Below are 23,129 nucleotides of genomic sequence, written 5' to 3'. Positions count from 1 at the left end.
TCTGTTTTCTCTTTTTCATTTATTGGCACAGGATAACATTCTGTTGACATTAAAGTACACAAACTTGATCTTGAGAACAGCAGACATTTCATAAAGAAGGCTTACAGGAAAGGAAGTATAATAAAAAGAACAGAGGGAACTTTTTGTCAGCGTATGCACAGCAGATATGTAAACGTGCAAAAACACATCTCCCTTTCATAAGAAGAGGATTTTCCACCATAAAGGCTACAGACAGAGCAGCTCCAAACCATATTGGCCACATGTTGTACGTTGCATGAAGCACTCGGTTTCCCGAAAGATGTTTTGAGTCAACCTTTTATGATCAATGAAGCGGCTATGTTCTCAGGAACAAGTCTCCTAGAACACTTGAACACTTTTTGTGCGGTGAAAACAACGAACTTCTACAACAATGCCTCAATCGAAAACATTTTAAATATTGAAATCCTTTGACACAGCCAGTGATTTATATAACAGAAGTGGATTAAGTAGTTGAACACTTTAAGTGTCTAAAGAAATTCTCAGCTATCACAGAAGGGGATTTTGGGTTGTAGATGGAGTGAAAAGCACATGAAAATCAGAACACACCAGTGCTGTCTGTGCGGCTACAGCTGGTAGTCTGCCCACTGCCTCAGAGCAAGAATATGACATCCTGTCAAACCCCAGAGTACTGCCCACACCAGCGCCGAGACTAGGAGAATGAGGCGAACGGCAGAAGAAAATGCCAAATGAGGAAAGATGTGTGTGACTTAAAATGAGGGACATCCATGTTATCTTATTAATTAAGCAATGATTACCTTATGTGAAAAAGCTATTAATATATGTACTTATTTCATATTCAGGTATTATTTAAATTAACTGCTTTTCCATTAGCAAAAGTTTTATTTTATCACAGCCACTATTCTCATTGTTCATTCTGAGGTATTCCAAACCACATAATTTGAATAAACTTTCCACAAACTATACTCATTCTAAACACATAAAAAACTAATGGACATAAACTTGCTCACACAAAACAAATAAAAACAAAACAGACAAGACCTGCTTTACTTGTTCTGACTGTTTGGGTTAACATTACGGTTGTGGTGTAATACACCACATATTGTGACTGTCAGTTCTGGATTATTTGACAACCCACAAGTAGTTATGAAGGCTTTCAGTGGTGACCACTTGGGTAAACTCTGTTCCTCAAAACCACCACAGGAGGCAAATGGTGTCGTATGCCCGGATAGTGCTGGATATGATCAAACCACCTGGTGACATTCAGATATCGCTCTTTGTCCTGTACAGCCAATTCCACCTAGGAAAAAAGTAACAAAAAGTAACAGTGAACATTAAAGGAAAAAAGAAATGATTTTTTGCATGACACTACGAAGACATCTAGTACAATGACAACAAAAAGTACTTGCTGCTTAGACTTTCCTTCTTTTTACACCACTTCGCTGCCTTGGAATTATAAGGTTCTATCTGACTTTTCTGTCAAAATTGAGTTATTTAAATATTCTTATTCTGTGACAACGTATTTACATTTACATTATGTGATATTGCTTTTGTAAGTTTTTTTGTTTCTACAGAAGTCTACGAAATGCAAAAACTTTGAAGCTCAATGTTTCAAAAGTGCTTAAAATGCAGATAGAAAAAAAAAAATATATATATATAAATTATTCACACACATACAGTCAAGCCCGAAATTATTCATACCCCTGATTTAAAGTTACTTTTATTCAACCAGCAAGATTTTTTTTGACCGGAAATGACACAGGCTTCTCCCAAAAGATAATAAGACGATGTTCAAGAGGCACCATTGCGGAAAAAAAATATTACTCATCTTTTATTTACATTTGAACAAAAAGTGGCATGTCCAAAAAAAAGAAAAAAAGAAAAAAAAAAAAGCCTTTATTGGTTGGACCACTGAAAAACGTTAATGTTTTTGTCTGCTAACCATTTGTTCACCACTTTTGCTGTGTGTTTTGGGTCGTTGTCATGCTGAAATGTCCACTGGTGCCCAGGGCCAAGTTTCTCTGCAGACTGCCTGACTTGCCTTGTTGTTGAGAATTTTGATGTATTGCTCCTTTTTCATGGTGCCGTTTACTGTGATTAGGTTCCCTGGTCCACCGGCTGAAAAACAACCCCAAAACATTAGGTTCCCACCACCATGTTTGACAGTGGGGATGGTGTTCTTAGGGTTGACGGCTTCTCCTTTTTTATGCCAAATGAAGGCTACATCATTGTGGCCAAACAATTAAATTTTTGTTTCATCTGACCATAAAACTGAATACCAGATGAGCATTTGCAAAGGCCAAGCGGGTACCTTATCTGGAGAAGTGGTGTCCTCCTTGGTCTGCGTCCATGGAGTCCAGCGGTGTGCAGTGTCTGTTGGACTGTCTGCCTTGAGATGTTGCCACCAGCAGAGCCCAGATTCATCAGGATGGCCTTGGTGGTGATCCTTGGATTCTTTTTTTTTTTTTTTTACCTCTCTCACTATCCTCCTGGCCAGCACAGGTGTCACTTTTGGCTTCCGACCACGTCCTCTGAGATTTTTCACAGTGTGGAACGTCTGGTATTTTTCAATAATACTTTGCACTGTAGCCACTGGAACTTCAAAACATTTAGATATGGTCTTATAGCCCTTTCCTGACTTGAACAGATGCAATGCGCAGCCGCAGGTCCTCAATGAGCTCCTTTGTCTTAGCCATGACTGTCCACAAGCAGAGAGCTTCTGTTTTTCACCTGTTGAGTTTAATTAAAACAGCTGTTCCAATGAATCAGGGTAATTAGGATGCTTTAGAACAGCTTAGACTATTTGGAATGGTATAGAACTTTGGATTTTCCCATAGACTGTGACAGTTTGCAAAGGGTATGAATAATTTTGGACATGCCACTTGTTGTTCAAATGTAAATAAAAGCTGAGAAATATTTTTTTTCCACAATGATGCCTCTTGTACATCGTCTTATTACCTTTTGGGAGAAGCCTGTGTTATTTCTGGTCAAAAAAACAACAACTTGCTGGTTGAATAAAAGTAACTTTTAAGAATTTGCCAGGGGTAGGAATAATTTCGGGCTTGACTGTATATAAAAAAAAGGCTACATATGCTGCAAAGCTTTAAGAATGACATCTGCAAATTTATGTGGGATTCCCTCTCGAAATAGCAACAATTTAGCAACTAATTTCAGAAGAACCCTCTGTGATTTAATTCTGGAAGTACAGAAAAGGAAAGAAAATGTATTTCTCTACCAGTAGCGGATGAGTTTTTGATTAATTTAATGAAAAAAGGATAAGAAAAAGATGGTGTTATTCGGTACACCCTAGTTTTAAGAAAAGTTCCATAGATTGACGGTGAGTGCATTTTCATTCAATTTGCCTTGTTAGAAAAAGAAACAAAGAATGTTGCATTTTTATGAATGGTGTTATATAATATTTTATCTGTGTTTACAATGGTTTTCAAAACAGTTTTCTGTGCTATAGTGCCACCAATCTCACCCTCTTGCACAACAGCAGTGCCTCCGGGAAAGCAATCTAATGCCGCCTTCATGTGCTATCGGAACTATCATAAATGCGAGTTTCCTAGTTGGAAATTAGACATAAATGGCCTCTCAAGTCATATTTACAATTGGGAAACTCAGAGATAATTTTGATACCTGAGTTTCTGAGTTGGGCAGGCAATAAATATAAAACATTGCAGATGAGAAATACATAGCTGTAGTACTATACAATTGTATTAGTTTTTCCCATAACTTCTACACTGCTTTTTCCTGAAGTTATAGTCATGTATATTTGCGTATATAAACAACCATTTTATGCATATTGTATTATTGAACACAATGAAAATAGCATTTATTTGACCAGAATTTGGGAATCTTCAGCCAGCTGTATATTTATATGGTTACCAATGAATGGGATGTTACGTACTTACTCAAAACCTGCTGGGTATTTACTAAATATCTACTATAGCTTAATCAAGCTGAGTGTGAAAGGCCCTTTATCTTGGACATTCTTCTTTCAGTTGACTATAGTATAAATATACTTTCTGGCTATCAGACTAAACACCATGTTTGTTAAAAGCCTAACACTGTCCATTATACAGCCAAAAACAAATAAAAGAAAAGAAGGGAAATCTATTTTTTGTTTTATTTTAGAAACTGTTCATCTAACTGACCTTATCTTCAGGAGATTTAAACTGAGTGACACACTAATGCCTTCTGGGTAATGACAACTCTCTGTCAGTCATTTAGTCAGTCAGTTACAAACACTGACATGGAGAGATGTGATCTTCTGTTCTCTTTCTCTCTCATTATCATTTAATCCCTTTCTTCCTTTCTCCATGGGCTCCTTCAGGCTCCTTAAACTTCCTTGGCTGCTGTCCTGGGAAATGACATCACTACATGTCTCATCTTTTCTGCCGTGTCAGGTTTCTCCTGTGCTTTAAGCATCTTACTGTTTTAATTGGGCGCTCTGCATCACTTCTCTCAAACGATTGAAGTTCACCGCTGAGGGACTTACAACAATGTGGTGAATGCCGTAATACATGAGGATGTCTGCCAGGGTGAAGACGTTCCCAGCCAGGTAAACTCTGTCCTCCAGGTACTGGTTAAGATCCTGCAAGGGAAGTATAAAAGGATGTCACTCTGGGCCTGCTGCTCTGCCAAAAATGGGAATTTTGGAGGGTTAATGGCAATTCTAAAGGCCAGCATAAGAATAAAGAAATAAAACATGAACAGAATAAAAGCTTGCTCTAAACAAAGCACACTGTCTGGTACACTGACAAGGAAATTGTTTCATGAATAGTTTAGCAGGATCACCGACATATAAAAGCACTGTTACTGTTAGAACACTGTTGTTCCATTTACTGCAGTTTAAAGAGATCACAGCTGCTGGCAATTTAACAGGGCCCTAGACAGAGAATAAAATGAGCACATACTACACTTTGCAGACTTTTTAAGTAGAATTTGCACCCATTTAAAATCTAGTTGCATCAGTATGTGTAGTGCTGGGCGATATGGAAAAATCATGTATCACGATATGGATTATTTTATATCACGATAACGATATATATCACGATATACCAAAATAAAGTACGTTTTCAGTTATTCTCTGAAAAGTTTGACAAAAATATCATTGCATAATTTTTTTGCAACTTTATTTTTATTTGTTATTTGAAGTGACATTTAACTGAACTGTCACAAATGAGAAAAATACATTTTAGTGCAGCAATATAAATGTATCAAATGACAATAGATGTGGTGGAGGTAGAGCTACAGTAGCCTTCACATTTTTTATCCACATCATAGTTAAATAGTATTATCAAAATAAACTATTTTTTTATTTTTTATTATTTTCAACCTTGTAGTGCAAAGTTTGCAAACCAAAATAAAGTATCAGGCCTGTTTCACACATACTCCGTCTGCAGTGCGGCTGCAGTCCGTGTGCGTTATGTATGCGGTGCAGAGGCAGCACGGACTCGTTTTGCTTCCACACAGGACGCGTTTGCAGTCCGTTCCTAATCCGCGGGTGTTTAGCACAAACACACCATTTATCCGTTATTTTAATTTCAAATCCAAACGTGCTTTTTCAGCATTGGGATACTCTTTTATCACAGTACACTAATACAATAATACTAGACATATTCACGTTTAAACTCAACGTATTATAAACAACGTAGGCTATTATTTAATGCACTTGACTTCTAGATTTGTTTATTAAGTTGCTCAAGCAAGTTGCAACACATTTAAACAGCATAGGTAGGCTATAGCTTCCTTTTCATATTGAAATTGGGCTATCACAAATATTTTAAATTAAAACTTACCACAGACAAGCAGTCGGCTCTCTGTGCCTTTCTTTCGTATTAAATCTTTATTAAAAACCATATTTTAAAGAACTTTTCTACCTGGACAAGTGCATCTATTATGTTGCCTTTTTTATTTAAAACTGCACTATTTTAAACCTAGCCAAAAAGCCACGTGTTGACTGTGAAACACAGTAGACTGCATTTATGGTACATTTCCGTGTCAATCCATGTTCATTTTTACAGCGAACAATGCGCTGTCACTTTAATTCAGCGCATGCAGCGCAGCAAAAACAGACTCTGTGCCGGAAGGATCGCTCCACTGCTGCAAACGCAGCGCTTCTGGAACGCACTACCGGACAGCAACCACGTGCAGTGTGAACGATCTGATCCGTTAACATGGGTGCGGAAAAAAATACGCAACGCATACGCACTGCAGACGAAGTATGTGTGAAGCGTCGGGCGCGGAAACAGTCTTTTGGCAGAGTTTGCACATGACTGTCTTCTGCTCCGTGTCGGAGCTCTTGAAGCCAAAATGCAACAAAATCACTGACGTATCCCCACGTGTCGGTAAAAGTACTTATTGTCTGCTGCCTGCGTAGCAGTTTCAGTTTGTTGCGACTCGATCCGGGCATTCATCTTCAACCTCTTGCGTCTCCATTAGGCACTCACGAGTTAAAGCATGTCGCAACAACGTAAAGCGTCACGTCGCACAAGACGGAGTTTCTTTGTCAAAAAGTTCGTTTTTATTCTTGATTATCACTTATAGGGTAGAGTATGCATTGCACAGCAACAAGACACTATCATACATTTGTCATAGCCTATTTAATGCAATATTTTCTTTAGTAATTGATAAAATTAGGTTAGAGACGATAGAAACGATAGAAGAGAAATAGGACGATAGACACTTTTCTATCGTCCCCACGATATATATCGTCATATCGCCCAGCACTAAGTATGTGGTATATCAGATTCACCACAATGAGACGTTTGTTAATTGCATATTTAAACCGCATGCGAGTGTTTCTTTCACTGCTATATGGCATCCTTCTGCTGTTTGCTTTGCTCACCGTATGCAAAAAAAAAAAACTCAACCCGCAGCCTGTGATGACTAAGTTAATCAGTCTTAAACTCCCTGCACAGCAAGTTATTATTGCATTTATGGAAATTTGGCAACATGGACCCTTCATTTTTGAAACCTAAATCAGCCTTATTAACGTCTAATTGTTCATATGACATATTCAGTCATGTTGTAATAAATAGTATTCCAAAAGCATCAATGTTTTAATAGAAGTCTCTTATGCTAATCAAGTCTACATTTGATTAAACATCAATGTAGTGAAATATTACAACTTTTTTTTATCTTAATATACTGTATTTTAAAATGCTGAACATACTTCAGGATTCAGTGTCACGTGATCCTTTAGAAATCACTGTAAAATGTGGATTTGCTGCTCAAGAAGAATGTTTCTATTATGATCACTGTTGAAAACATTCGATTCTTTTATTTATTTGAAATAAAAGTCTTCTGTAATTATACATGTCTTTATGTTCACTTTTGATCAATTTAATGCATCCTTACTGGATAAAGTATTAATTTCTTTATAATTAATAATTAAAAATTGTGGTGTATATATTAAATATTGATGTATTTTATCATTGCTGTTACCCCCATTTGATAAATAACAGTAAGGCTTAGTGTTACACTCAGTTTACCACAGTTAAAAAAGGTCCATTATGCATTGTGCTTAAGAACACCCACTTTCTGCTTGTTGCTTTCTTGATCACTTTAAATGTAGCTCATCCAATCTACTTTTATAAAAGCATGTCTGTATTATAAAAGGCCTCTTAAGAATGGAAGAACTAAAGGTTGGAAGCAGTGACTCTAAAATTAAGTCACATCTTATTTTAGGGACCAATTCTTGCTATTAACTAGCTGCTTATTAACATTCATATGACTAGCATACTGGCTGTTTATTAGTACATAACAATGACCTTAAAATAAAATGTGACCAAATTAATTGTAATATATTGTATTAAGGGTGTCAGACATACAAGTGTGTGTGCTTGTCTGAGTGTGTGTAAAGAGTGGCTGATTTGAACACTGTTCACTGCCTCCATTAGCCCTCAAGACGCTATGCTGTATTGTGCACAAGTGCTGAAGATGCTCCTGTCCCCTGAGACCTGCACAGACACACACACACGCACACACACACGCACACACACACACACACACACACACACACACACACACACACACACACACACACACACACACACACATGTTGGGTTTACATGTTTTATGGGGACATTCCATCGGCATAATGGTTTTCATACTGTACAAACCGTACTTTCTATCGCCCTACACCTACCCTACACCTAAACCTAGCCCTCACAGGAGATTGTGCACACTTTTACTTCCTCAAAAAAACTCATTGTGCATGATTTATAAGCCTGTTTCCTCATGGGGACCTGAGAAATGTCCCCACAAGGTCAAAATCTACTGGTATTCCTATCCTTGTGGGGACATTTGGTCCCCACAACGTGATGAATACCAGGTACACACACACACACACCCACGCACGCACGCACACACACACACACACACACACACACACACACACACACACACACACACACACACACACACACACACTACAGCAGGGGTGGTGTGTGTGTGTATCTAGGCTTTGCAAAGTTTTACATCAAATTCACTATTTTTTTTCCCAAGGAAGAGTGGATGGACAGCCTACAGACACATCTGTGTTATGCTGGACCATGCTGAATTATGAGATGTTGGCCAGGGGGTTTATATATTCTGTTTGAAATGAAGCTCAACATTGTGCACAGTTCTGCACACAATTGTACCAACTGATATGATTTTATTATGACTACTATATACCAAGAATGAGCAACATGTTTTCAACATTTGGTTTTAAAGGGATTGTTCACGCCAAAAAAATGCAAATTGTCATCATTTTCTAACCTTCACATCATTTCCAAACCCATATGACTCCCTTCATCTTTATCTTTGCTTTTTAATGAAAAACAAGTATGGTTAAATTTCATTTTTTTCTTATTCCATGTGCTCTATGGATGTGTCTTGATTAATGTTTATACAGGCATAAAAGCCTGAATAAAATGTTCATCATGTAAAGCTGTTCCAGGGGTGCAAATAAGTGGTCCGCATGCGCAACAAAAATATGAAAATGCGCTTAGTTCAGAGTGCGTATTTGTGTACCGACATGTGCTGTTATTGCACAATTACCATTTTAGATCGACAAACTGTAATACTGTATACGTTTTCTATTTGAACTGAAAGCATCATTCTAGGCTTTTCACTGCCATTTTCAAAGCACAATGCAAACATGCACAACATTTCTGAAAATCTGTCTCTTCACTGAACGCTTTTTAATAATAAAAAAATAAAAACTTTGAAAATGATGAAAATTCACAAAGTAAATATCATTTTTAGGTTTACTATAAAATAATTTAATTTTTTTTTACACACATTTTATTTTAAGAAATAATATTATTATCGCACTTTACTATTTTGTTTATTTTATTAAAAAAATTTAATAAAAAATAAAGTCCAAAGATATTATCATCACTATTACTAAAGGTCCCATATTGTCAAAATCGAAATTTCCTAGCTTTTTTCATGATAACTGAGGTCTAGGGGCTATGTAACTACCATATGAGTTTCAAAACAGTCAATCCACAGTAAACTGCACACAGCCTGCTTAAAGTAGCTGTTCATTTTCACGAGCCACTGTGACTTCCGCAAAGATGTGACGTCCGATCTACTCAGTCATCGCCTTCAGTCACCACCCCGAGCACCAATCACGTCCCACACCTCCTTTTGTCAAACCCAGACAATATCGTGTCCATAACATTGCTAAGCAACTACAACACGAAAACAAGTCGAGAAAACCCTGTTCAGTCTATAGATGTCGAAACCAACCAGTTTTTGACAGAGCACCTAAAAAAGGAGCTGTAAAAATATATTGAGATGGATTTTGGCACTTATACCGCAAATATATATTCTTAAGGACATCAACAACTAAAATAAACCTCCAGAAATGTGTACAATATGGGACCTTTACATTTTTTTGAGTTATATTTAATGGGTCGTGCTATGTGTAGTGTGAGGACCAAACCAAATCTCCAGGTTCTCTTATGAGAACCAGGCTTAAAAAGTTATGTGCACCCCTGGTTATATCTTAGAAGAGAATGCTTGATTTATATAGATTATTTTACCAATGTTTTGGTTGGTAAACAGAAATTTCTCAGGTTTCATTAAAAACATACTTTTTAAATGTGTTTTTATGTCTTTTTGTTTAGAAAATGAATCAAATTCTACTGGGTTTTGTACAACATGAGGGTGAGTAAATTATAAACATTTATCTATTAAAGCTGTACAAACAGTGAAAAATAGAGACAAATAATGTTAAATAGGGCTCTAGATTGACAGTATTACTAGGGAGGCAACTGGCTCCTAAAATAAAATATTTAGAAGCCAAATATCTAAATTGCTCAATATACAGTGGGTACGGAAAGTATTCAGACCCCCTTAAATGTTTCACTCTTTGTTATATTGCAGCCATTTGCTGAAATCATTTAAGTTCATTTTTTTTCCTCATTAATGTACACACAGCACCCCATATTGACAGAAAAACACAGAATTGTTGACATTTTTGCAGATTTATTAAAAAAAGAAAAACTGAAATATCACATGGTCCTAAGTATTCAGACCATTTGCTGTGACACTCATATATTTAACTCAGGTGCTGTCCATTTCTTCTGATCATCCTTGAGATGGTTCTACACCTTCATTTGAGTCCAGCTGTGTTGGATTATACTGGAAAGCCACACACCTGTCCTTACAGCTCACAGCGCATGTCAGAGCAAATGAGAATCATGAGGTCAAAGGAACTGCCTGAAGAGCTCAGAGACAGAATTGTGGCAAGGCACAGATCTGGCCAAGGTTACAAAAAAAATTCTACTGCACTTAAGGTTCCTAAGAGCACAGTGGCCTCCATAATCCTTAAATGGAAGTAGTTTGGGATGACCAGAACCCTTCCTAGAGCTGGCCGTCCAGCCAAACTAAGCTATCGGGGGAGAAGAGCCTTGGTGAGAGAGGTAAAGAAGAACCCAAAGATCACTGTGGCTGAGCTCCAGAGATGCAGTCGGGAGTAGAGGTCAACCGATATATCGTTCATATTTGCCATTTTTTAATATATCAGCATCAGCCGATATCAGTGTTTAGTAGCGCCGATTTAAAGTCAGGCACGTCCGCAGGCAGCACCGTGTTATTGGTGAGGTGCAACGTGCTGCTGTGAAGGACCCCAAGCCAAAACTTTTGTAAGATTCAATAACAGTTCTAAGAGATGAAGGTAAGGCTTACATTCTGATATTTCAAAGTCCCTTGGCCATATATTTATTATATATTACTAGTAAACTATTAAGTGTTGCTTTCACTTAGTGAAAGAAAAAATGAATAGCGTAGAACCGTCAGGAACTGGCATATGCTACAGCTGGATGAAGGTTTGCTTACTTGCAGTTAAGTTTAAGGACTGTAGTCGAAAACTATTAGCAGCTTGCTAACATATTAGCCCCAGTGTTATGTTTTGTTTTATTTTTCCTGTATCCGAGTCGGAGAATTTCACTCTGTGCGTGGGGTGGAGAAGGCAGCAGCGTTGTGATTGAGGGCTACGTTACTCCGCTTACTCGGAGACATTGATGCACGGATGGTGGTTATATCCACAGGTGCTGCGGATAATCCGCGGGTCGGGTAATAAAAAATGCATTCTAATTACTTGTGGGTGGGTCGCGGGTGGATGAGATAATGATGCAAACATTCACTAAATTTTCTAAAATCTGAACCTGGGTTATGTGGTGAGGACCGTGGCGCCAGCTTCCTGTTAAATATATTTTGATGATTGCACCTGATGCGCCCGCACCATCCTCTCCGTCACCCCAGATACTGCGAGATTATACCTATGGTCACGTCCAGATGTCAGTAAACGTTATTTTTTTCAGCATGGATTTGGCTTAAAAGCACGAGTGATTAAGGCTATATAAGTGTGCAGCAATGTGCAGATCAGCTGTTAAAATGAACCATCCATTCATCATATCAGCATGCAAAACTAAGAATTAGAATATTTGTAATAGGAAGATCGTGTGCGGTTAGCTAAATCAGAGAAAAATATAGGTGCGGGTGGGTGGCGGTCGGATTACACTATTGCCTGATTTTGCTTTATTTCGTCGTCTAAAGTAAGATTTTGCTCTCTTTTTTCGTCAGAAGTAGTCTGAAACAAGTCAAAACTGAGCCGCTGTGCATCTCCATTTAAACAGCGTTGTTTCGTTTATGAATGAACGTGCGTTTTTAAACGAATCTAGTGAAATGATTCAATTTTCCATACATAAAGTCACTCGCTTTATTCAGGAATGAATCAGCTGTTCAAACGAATCAAATGAATGATATGATTCAGTAATTAAATCAGCGTTTTGCCGCCACCTGCTGGCAGATCCTTTCAGTTATATAAATCATTTAATATTTCTGTATTCAAAATTGTATATTTAAAACATTAATCTCAACATTAATCTCAGCTCTAAAACTTTTATGTAAATGATTGACAGTTTTTTATATTATCTGTTATATATTTATAATACTTGGTCAGTTTAATTTGTTTGGTTAACTTTGGTTAAATCTTTTATTTTAATACTGTGCAGTGCACAAAATTAAGATCTGAGAGATGGTTCAAGTCAGTGTTTAGTGTTCATGATGTTAAGTTTAGAAATGATGTGCATCCACTTATTATTAGTGTGACATTTTAACATGCAAATAAAGGGGAGAACTTCAAGATATCTGCCCTAAAAATCGGCCAAAAAAATGGGCACCACATATCGGCCATCGGCTGACCCTGACCTCTAAACATTGGCATCGGTTACAGAAAAACCCATATCGGTCGATCTCTAGTCGGGAGATGGGAGAAAGTTGTAAAAAGTCAACCATCACTGCAGCCCTCCACCAGTCAGGGCTTTATGGCAGAGTGGCCTGACGGAAGCCTCTCCTCAGTGCAAGACACATGAAAGCCTGCATGGAGTTTGCTAAAAAACACCTGAAGGACTCCAAGATGGTGAGAAATAAGATTCTCTGGTCTGATGAGACCAAGATAGAACTTTTTGGCCTTAATTCTAAACGGTATGTGTGAAGAAAACCAGGCACTGCTCATCATCTGTCCAATACAGTCCCAACAGTGAAGCATGGTGGTGGCAGCATCATGCTGTGGGGGTGTTTTTCAGCTGCAGGGAAGGACGACTGGTTGCAATCGACGGAAAGATGAATGAGGCCAAGTACAGGGATATCCTGGACGAAAACCTTCTCCAGAGTGCTCAGGACCTCAGACTGGGCCGAATGTTTACCTTCCAACAAGACAATGGCCCTAAGCACACAGCTAAAAGAACGAAGGAGTGGCTTCACAACAACTCCGTGACTGTTCTTGAACGGCCCAGCCAGAGCCCTGACTTAAACCCAATTGAGCATCTCTGGAGAGACCTAAAAATGGCTGTCCACCAACATTTACCATCCAACCTGACAGAACTGGAGAGGATCTGCAAGGAGGAAGGGCAGAGAATCCCCAAATCCAGGTGTGAAAAACTTGTTGCATCTTTCCCCAAAAGACTCACGGCTGTATTAGATCAAAAGGGTGCTTCTACTAAATACAGAGCAAAGGGTCTGAATACTTAGGACCATGTGATATTTCAGTTTTTCTTTTTTAGTAAATCTGCAAAAAATGTCAACAATTCTGTGTTTTTCTGTCAATATTGGGTGCTGTGTGTACATTAATGAGGAAAAAAATGAAATTAAATTATTTCAGCAAATGGTTGCAATATAACAAAGAGTGAAACATTTAAGGGGGTCTGAATACTTTCCGTACCCACTGTAGACGACTCTGTTACCTTAAAGTTTTACTCTAAAACAAAGCACTCTCTTAAAGTCAATTCAACTCTGTTTCTTTTAAAATACATCCGTTCAGGATTAGATTTATTGTGGTCACTGTAAACTTTGGTGTCTATTCCTGTCAGCTGCAGGAGAAACTCCAAAAACTCCTGCTTTAAATGTTGTGATCCTGCCTTACAGAGTGCTGTGAGTTGGTCAGACAGTACGTGCCGTGGGCATTACGTCAGCCCTTCATTACGGTTTAAACTGCCACTATTAACCAGCGATCAGCAGCACTCTGCTCCAGACCCATGCTCAGACAGCCCTATGCCACACACTGACAGCTACTGCCGAGAGGCGTCGTCCTGCTGAGTGCCTGTGTTAACGAGACTGCCTCTCACTGTCCACAGACAGACGTTTTCTACCTTTAATCCCTTCTGAACTGATCTCAAGACAGTGTGTGACCCCTTCTACCCTCAGCATGTCAATTAAAGCCCATCTGACAGACTGCAGTGTGGATGATTCAGATCCAAAACTCCAATGATTTATTGAGAAACCCCTGTGACCTCACAGATGCTGAGTTTGGAGCGACATTCTTTTTTTTAGACACTCAATTGATTCAATGAGAGGATGTCATGTCAATGTTTCCAAACTGTTTTAGATGTAAGTCTTCATAAATGACGTGGGTATAGACATTGGTAAATATATAATAACGGAGAGTCTATTTACACAAAGTGCAAATAGCCCACCCTGTTAGTAGAGGCTATTTACACTAACTACGCCCATCAATGTGTGATTGGGGTAGTCAACACTATAAAAGACAATTGTCAAACAAACTTTAGTGGTGTAGATGGTAAAGTGCATGCTGTAGGCGCAATTGACCTAAGTTTGAATCTGCCTTTTTCCAAACTTTTTTTCTCCCTTTTTAAATCTCATATCATATCAGAAAGGCATACAGTTGCAATCAACTGAGACTGCAGTACTTTACAAATTATTTTTGCTCTTTCTGAAGATCCAGGACTAAATTGCATCTACAACAGTTTTCTGGCATATTAAAAGTGATAATGTCAATTAGGCTTGTGCCGGTATTCGGTAATGCGATAAATCGCGGTAATGAATATGCACGATATTGTTATCGCGGGCACTTCAAAATACCTTGAAAAATAATAGATCCGAATTTATATTTTTAGAACGCGCATTAGCTTATTTTCCATCAACCGCTTGAAGAAACACTGCGTATATGCTGCGCAGAACTGATGCGCACTCTGATGTAAACAATCCCCACATGTAGAAGCACTGTGTGCACGCAGTGCACGCCGCCGCTGCCACCGCACTCTAATCCTCACACGAAGAAGAAGCATGGCGGAAGGAGGAACGCTGCCGACAATTTATCCCCCTTCAAAAAGGGTAAAGTCAGAGGTTTGGAAATATTTTGGGTTCCAAAAAAAATGCAGAGGGATTGCTGATCGAAGACGGTTTCCCTTTGTGTAAAACATGTGGACGGAAAGTGGCTGCTAAACACGAGAACACGTCTAACATGTTCGCTCATATTCGCGACAACCATCCACTGCAATTCAGGGAGATAAAGGTAAGACACTTCATTTCTCATGCTGAATACCACATAAAACAACTATTTGAAAGACAAGATGGCAAAATTACGTTAACTTATTTCCATTTGCTGCATGTTGCTTGCTTCCATGTAACGTTAGTTTAAGAGTTAGCATGAACTCCACTTTCTACACTTAAGTTTGCGTCTCGTATTTTAACAACAAAATACAATACTCAGCTAAAAGTAAGTTCTGTAATTAATAATGGAAGTTAGGCAGAATAATTTGATTTTAAGTTAAAAAAGGAATGCAACACAATCATACATTTTCACACAGTGCGAGTAAACTTGATGTTTACAAGAGAGTACAAGTAAAGTGCAAAACTTAAGCTCATCATCGTGTGGTTTCTATTACTAAAATATAGTATGAAATGACAGATGCATTTAGTTGAAAGTTGGAACTTGGGTTATTTTTAATCTAAAAACAAAAAAACGAAAATATACTTTGCTTGTATTCTCTGTCTGAACAGCGTCTTTTATTTAAATTATCAGAGGTATGAAGTAATATTTTTCATTCCTATTTTACAGAGTGGCCATGCATCTAGCAGTGCTGGTTCATCTTCAGCTGAAGCCATCGTTCAGCCAACAGTTCAAGAGGCATTCCAGCGTCAGGCTTCATATGGACCTTCATCTCATCGGGCCAAGGAAATCAATCATGCCATAGCATACTGTATTGCTAAAGACATGATCCACATTCACTTTGATATAATTGCTCAAGTTTACTTTTATATTGTGTATTGTTTTATTTATATTTATTTGTATTTAAATGTTTGAAGTACTTTTAGTTAATTAAAAAGTTATTAAAGTTACTAAGTTGACGAAACTGAAGTTTTTTGTGTTTTTTTTACCTGTTTCTCTTGTAAAATTACAATATCGTGATAATACCGTATACCGTGCTAAAAGCTCAATCAATTAATCGCAGCATGAAAATGTGATACCGGCACATGCCTAATGTCAATATATAATGTAATGTTTTTGAGTTATAGGATTTTTTAATAACACAGCTATGTCAGAATTATTCAACCCCTATTCAACATTGCTGTTTTAAGACAGTTATTTTTATGGTCAGGAACAAAATTGTTTTAAAACATAATTAAGCCTTTACAAACTTATAAAAAAAAAAAAAAAAATAGCTTGGGGTGTTACACATAGCATACCTTTAGCCCATACATGTGCTGAAGGTGAGTAGCAAATATGGTACAGTCAACAGAGAGCTCACACAAAATCAATAGAGAAGAAATAGTTTGCTATCTTAGAAAGTCTTCCTTAGATTAAAGTGTGTTGAACCAGAAAACCTTTGAGGGTGTTGAACAAAAAAGCACAATATCATAAAATGTTTGATCAGATCAACTGAGAAAAACTTGCAATGTACAGCCAAAGACTTGCAAGACGACCAGACGGAAGGAGGAAAAATATTTCAGTGCTGTGTATAAGAAGGACAATAGACAATTATGGTCTTCATGCTGAGGAATCTTGCTGAATACCACTCTTGACCAAGAAGAACAAAAAGCTGACTTGAACATGCTAAAATTCATTTAGTTAGACCTGTGGAGTTCTGGAATAATGTTTTATGGAGTGATGTGACCAAACTGGAACTTTTTTGGATGTATGGATCAGAGGTATGTCTGGTGCAAAAAAGACAAAGCTTATAAGCAGAAGAACACCATCTCCATCATCAAACATGGAGGTGGGCCAGTCCTGTTATGGGGTTGTTTTACTGTAGCATGAAGTGGAAAACATGACCAATACAAATGATATCATGGATTTATTAAAGTACCACACCATTTTGGCAAACATTGTGATGCCTTTTGTGCAATGTCTGAAGCTAATAATCAATGGACTTTGCTGCAGGACAATCATCCCAAAGTATACATTCAAATCTACTTATGCTTGGTTCAAGGATCAGTTATAGAATGTTTTTAAGTGGCCTGTTCAGTTTCCAGATGTAATTCTCATTGAAAATACATGGTTGAATTTGAAGCAAGCAGTGGCAAAGTAAAAAACAAAGATTATCAGTGATCTGAAAGCTTTTTCAGGGGAGGAATGGCCCAAGATTGCAGCAGAAAGGTGACAGAAGCATCTAAGCACTTCCAGGCAGTGTTTATTGGTGGTTTTAAAGAATAAAAGATTCTACACCAAATTTACTTTCAAGGGTTTGAATAATTTTGAACATGAATGTTAGAGCCAATTCGATTTTTTTTTAATTATTCATCAACTTACGTTCTCAGAATTACTCAAATGTGTCTTAATAAACTTTCTTTAATAGTTTACTGATGCCTTTGTTTAATTGTTTTCACAAAATGTTGTTCTCTGTAGCAAAATGTCTTGCAGGTCAAGGGGGTTGAATAATTTTGATTGCAACTGTATATTTTCAATAATAATCAAAAAGTTTACAATAAAGTATCGGGTAGGGTTATGGCATCCATTTAATAATTTGAATTGAAATTATAATTTACACTTAATACATTATTATCGCATACTGTTTTATAATGTACTACAATACTGAGGTGCAGACAAGTGCCATTATCTGCAATAAGTAATATACATAGCAGTAAATTCTGCCATTTTAACTTACTGTAAATAGAATCTATAGCTATTTGCACTTAGTATAAATAACATATCGTTATAAAAACTGCAATTTTCACTTAGTGTAAATAGAAAGCATTGCTATTAGCACTTAGTGGACATAGTATCTATCACTAAGAAAATATGTTTTTTACACTTGATGCAAATAGCCGCTGCCACATAATAATGGCAATCCATGCAGGATTCTGGACACTTCTTAAAGGTCCCATATTGTCAAAATCGAAATTTCCTGGCTTTTTTCATGATAACTGAGGTCTAGGGGCTATGTAACTACCATATGAGTTTCAAAACAGTCAATCCACAGTAAACTGCACACAGCCTGCTTAAAGTAGCTGTTCATTTTCACGAGCCACTGTGACTTCCGCAAAGATGTGACGTCCGATCTACTCAGTCACCGCCTTCAGTCACCGCCTTCAGTCACCACCCCGATCACCAATCACGTCCCACACCTCCTTTTGTCAAACCCAGACAATATCGTGTCCATAACATTGCTAAGCAACAACAACACGGAAACTAATCTAGAAAACCCTGTTCAGTCGATAGATGTCGAAACTACATCATTGCACAGGCTTCAGAACAACGTGAATATAAGAGACCACTGGCACGTCAACTTCAGCCTCTTTCACACAGCGATTCCGGTAAATACACGGATAATGTTTCCCATGATTTGTTCCAGAATTGTTTAATTTGGTTCATTCACAGTTGTTTTCCGGAATCTGTGCGTGCTTTACACACAACCCATTAAGACATGTGACGTTTGGATGTGAGATGTAATGCGACGCGTACGTTTCACTAAACTGAAACTAACCTGAACAAACTGTGCTTCAGCGCTGATAGTGAGGAGCTGGCTCTGCCCGATCGCCGCTTCATTCCACTTTGCACGTATTTTTTTTGTCGTGAAGAGTCGCAGGGTAACGTGCATCATCACTACAACACTGCCTTTATGGTTCTGGCTTTTGTTCACACAGCGCTCGTTCCCGTAATTTTCCAGAATCAGCGTGCATTGTGAAAGGGGCTTTACTAAAGCAACAGTTATGTAGCTTACTGCATTCGGTGTTTGAAAAAGAAAAAACATTAATGATCATTCTGAAATATCTTGTTGAGTATCAGCAGGCTAGGCTCTCTCTATGGCTCTGGGTTCGGCTACAACGATACATGACCGTAGTTACCTGTGATTGACCTGGCTGTGCGTCACTCAGAAAACAACAGGCCAATCAGAAGAGAGGCTCATGAATATTAATTAGGGCCAAAAATGGGCCAAAATCGACCTGTTTTTGACAGAGCTCCTAAAAAAAGGAGCTGTAAAAATATATTGAGATGGATTTTGGCACTTATATAATATATATTCTTAAGGACATCAACAACTAAAATAAACCTCCAGAAATGTGTACAATATGGGACCTTTAAAGGAATCAAAAAATTACAAAGGAAAATTACAAGGAAAAGACAGGAAACTGATCAAATAAAATAAGGTAATATTAAGTATATTGCTATAATAAAAATAACAAAAAAGTTCATATTATAAAGACATCAAGCCAATTTCACTCATGTCTCACGAGTACAGCACCTTGCGAAAGTATTTTAACCCATTTTTTTTTCCACATTTTATGTTGCTGCCTTATGTTAAACTGCTTTAAATTACTTTTTTTTCCCCATATCAATCTACATTCCAACACTCAACAAGTTTTTAACATCTTTCCAAAGTTTATTAAAAAAAAAAAAAAAAAAAACTTCTAGCTCAGCATTCATATTGCTGGTAGATGTTACTACACATTGAGTGGAGTTAACCTGTGGCAAATTAATTTGCATGGGTATGATTTGGAAAGGCACACACGTCTAAAAGGTCTAACAGCTGAAAATGCATATCAGATCAAAAACCAAGCCCTGAGGTAAAAAAAAAAAAAGGCCTGCAGAGCTCAGTGACAGGATTGCATGAAGCCACACATCTGGGGAAGAGTTCAGAATTTTATTTTTCTTGCATTTAAGGTTCACAGAAGCATGTAGTCTATTAATGAAGAATTTTGAAACAACCACGACTTCCTAAGAGCTGGCCTCCGGACAAACTGAGCAATTGATAGAGAAGGGCTTTGGCTACAGTGGTGACCAAGAACTTGATGGTCACTCTAGTTGATCATATATGCAGATTGGAGAAACTTACAGAGGGACAAACATCACTGCAACACTCCACTGATCTGGGCTTTATGGTGGTGTGGCAAGACTCAATTCTTTCCTCAGTGAAGACACATGAAAACACACTTTGAATTTCCAAAAAAGCACCTAAAGGACCCTCAGACTGTGAGAAACAAGATTCTCTGGTCTGATGAACCTCAATTCCAAGCATCATGTTTGAAAACAGGCACTGCTCATCACCTGCAGAGTACCATCCCAAAAGTAAAGTGTGCTGGTAGCAGCCTCATGCTATGGAGCTGTTTTTCAGTAGCAGGGACTCAATGCACCAAAATACTGATATAGCCTAAATGAAAACCCAATCCAGAGCCTTCAGAACCTCAGACTGGGCAGAAGGTTCACCTTCCAACAGGGCAATGACCCTAACCACACAGTAAAAGTGACTTATAGACAACTATGTAAATGTCCTTGAGTGGCCCAGCCTTGAGCCTGGCTTGAACCCAATCAAACATTTCTGGAGAAACCTGAAAAAGTCTGCCAGACCCCATTCAAGGTGACAGAGCTTGAGAGGTAAAGAGGGGAGGCGAAGAATGGCAGATAATTGCCAAATGTTGATGTGCAAATCTTGTTGGATCATACCCAAAAAGGCTTGAGGCTGTAAAGGTGTTTCAGCTAAGTACAGCTAAGGGTATGAATACTTCTGCAATGTACTCATTTCAGGTTTTTATTTTTAATAAATTGATGAAGTTGTGACAATTCTGGTTTTGCTTCATCATTATGGTGCATGGAGTGTAGATTGATGTGGGGACAAAAAGTAATTTAAACAGTTTAACATAAGGCAGCAACATAACAAAATGTGAAAAAAAAAAAAAAAACATGAACGAGTATGAATACTTTCACAAGGCACTGTATGACAGCCAAGTAGGCCCTGCTTTCTAAAGCAAAATTTATACTTCTGCGTGGAACCTACACCATAGCTAAGCCGTAGACTATGGTGTAGCCTGACATGCACCTCTCCAAAAATGTAACAGCGTGTCAATTCTATGCGGACAGCAAGCACTGTGATTGGTCTGCTAGCACTATCCTTTGTTGTCACCTTTTCTGTAGTTTTAAATAATGTTTTGATGATCTGATGTTTATTTAAAGCATTCATGGCTATTAGGCTTCTCCAATGAAGCTTTGAAATGCGCAGGAAAAACAGACTTGACAAAGGGATTAAGCCATATTGTGCTTTCGGTTTTAGTTCGTTTGACATACATTTAAACGCCACAGCCAACCAGAGTATTTTTACTGACCATGTCAATACTTTTATTACCACAGTGCACCTATCTTATGATGGTTACTTCCAGCAGGAAACTTTATATTTCACATTCAATCTTTATGTTGTCTGAAGCATTGTTTGACATAAAACACAGTGCAGCACGAATGTGTACCAAGATGCTGCAGGAGATGAATCATATGAACTGTATGTATTTTTATTTTTATTGAGAACTGCTTAATCCCTACTCATTATAATCTTACCTTCAAAATACCTTTGACTTCTTCTTTAGAACAGTTATCTAGTCGTGTTACTCGGTGTTCAAGCCATTGCTGGACCACAGCTCTCTGTTCAGCGCTTTCGCCCAGCAGCTCAGGTCTCTTAGCCTCACGGACCAGATGGGATGCTATAGTGACCAGACCAATCAATGCTGGCCCATTGTTGTTTTGGAGAACAGGGACCTACAAATGTATAAATAAAATAAAAATGTTACAAATCTACTTATAGGGATGAAAGCAAATCCATTTATTACATTACTGCTGTTAGTCAAAGCAGTGCTGTAGGTATGGACAAAATTTTTTTTAATTTAGGTGGCAAGTTTAGCTGTCAAGAATGTGTTTTTGGTTAGTGTTTCATAAAATACATATTTTCATGCAAATGAACTAATACTGAAGGTTGTACAGGTTTTTAGGCTGATAAAGAGATTTATCAAATTTATCAACATTTCAGAATTTGCTAAATATATTTCATATTGATGTACAGTGTTTACCAATCACACTCACAGTTACCAATCCTTTGACTCAACCAGTATTGGTATTATATGTTAATTATAAATTAACACTGTTTTTATTAACATAAATATTATAGTTTAAAAAAATATTTACAATTTCACAAAAAATCTTATCTTATTTATAAAACAGGACTAGATAAGATATTGTAATATGTATTATTAACTGTACTACAAATTTATATGAGCCTTGAATACACTTGGTGGGTCTTATTATTTTAATTTGTGTAAGGTCATATTTACTTTTAGAGTTTCCACGTGCAACAATACAAGTTAACAAAAATGGTTATGTGGTATTTTTGTAGTCCAGTGTTTTTATGTACATCTATAAATTACCCAATGTATGTTATGTTCCAAAGGTTCTCTAACATGTTATCTGAAAGAGATTAAGCATTTTTTTCCTCACATGGTGCTGTGTGTCTTTAGTGTTGCCGATCACAGTAACACATATGTCAGTGAGGCTACAACTGCTAACACAAGTGGTCTTTTGTTTAAATAAATATGCGTCATAATTTATGAACTTATCAAACAATCCTGCTGAACATGGCAATGTGTTAAAAAAGTAAAAATCTGAAATAAAACCCCATTGATTTGCACCAGTCATTGATTCATACGATCTCTAATATATGACATATTACCACACACAAACGCAAGTTTACAATTTATTACAGCATCGTAACTAAGTGTATCGCATTCAGCTTTGGATTCACCTTTTTCCCTCCTTGCGTGCTGTATTTATTTGGCTTTTTTAATCCTAGAAATCTCTCCAACGAGCCCAGCTCCCTTAACGCCATCTTGATCACACCGGAAACCAATCTGACACATAAAGCTCTCGCTGATTGGTGGAGATCCTCTAGTCGCGCCTCTCTTACGTCATGATGGACAGACGAGACCACCATGTGCTGTTATATCTTGCAGAGTCCTGCTTATATGATAAATCTTATTCTTTTACTTTTCAAAATGTTTATGTTCACAAATGTAAGTCTCTTGACACAATATGATTTTGTAAATTCTTTAGTTTTTAAATACATTTTTGTTTC

General features: G+C 37.6%; 1 protein-coding gene across 1 annotated transcript; it reads right to left on the bottom strand.

Moving 5' to 3' along the window:
• eef1e1 (eukaryotic translation elongation factor 1 epsilon 1) lies at positions 1-22,892 on the bottom strand. The gene is made up of 4 exons (XM_073831071.1): positions 22,800-22,892; positions 21,566-21,763; positions 4,499-4,594; positions 1-1,297 (listed from the first exon to the last, which is right to left on the bottom strand). Exons 1-4 carry the CDS (start codon positions 22,881-22,883, stop codon positions 1,154-1,156), a joined length of 522 nt encoding a protein of 173 aa, XP_073687172.1. The 5' UTR covers positions 22,884-22,892; the 3' UTR covers positions 1-1,153.
• Positions 22,893-23,129: the final 237 nt, after the last annotated feature.

This window comes from Garra rufa, chromosome 24, assembly GCF_049309525.1.
Source record: "Garra rufa chromosome 24, GarRuf1.0, whole genome shotgun sequence".
NCBI classification, from domain to species: domain Eukaryota; kingdom Metazoa; phylum Chordata; class Actinopteri; order Cypriniformes; family Cyprinidae; genus Garra; species Garra rufa.
The sequence above is the reverse complement of the archived record's forward strand: the minus strand, read 5'-3'. Positions and strand labels throughout refer to the sequence as shown.

What these genes read in the sequence shown, in the direction of transcription:
- eef1e1 (XM_073831071.1), bottom strand. Translation starts at nt 22,883, where the DNA reads ATGGCGTTAAGGGAGCTGGGCTCGTTGGAGAGATTTCTAGGATTAAAA. An exon ending in AAGTCAAAGGTATTTTGAAG is followed by an intron (nt 4,595 to 21,565) that starts GTAAGATTATAA and finishes CTTCCCTTGCAG; the next exon opens with GATCTTAACCAGTACCTGGA. An exon ending in ACGGCATTCACCACATTGTT is followed by an intron (nt 1,298 to 4,498) that starts GTAAGTCCCTCA and finishes CTTTTTTCCTAG; the next exon opens with GTGGAATTGGCTGTACAGGA.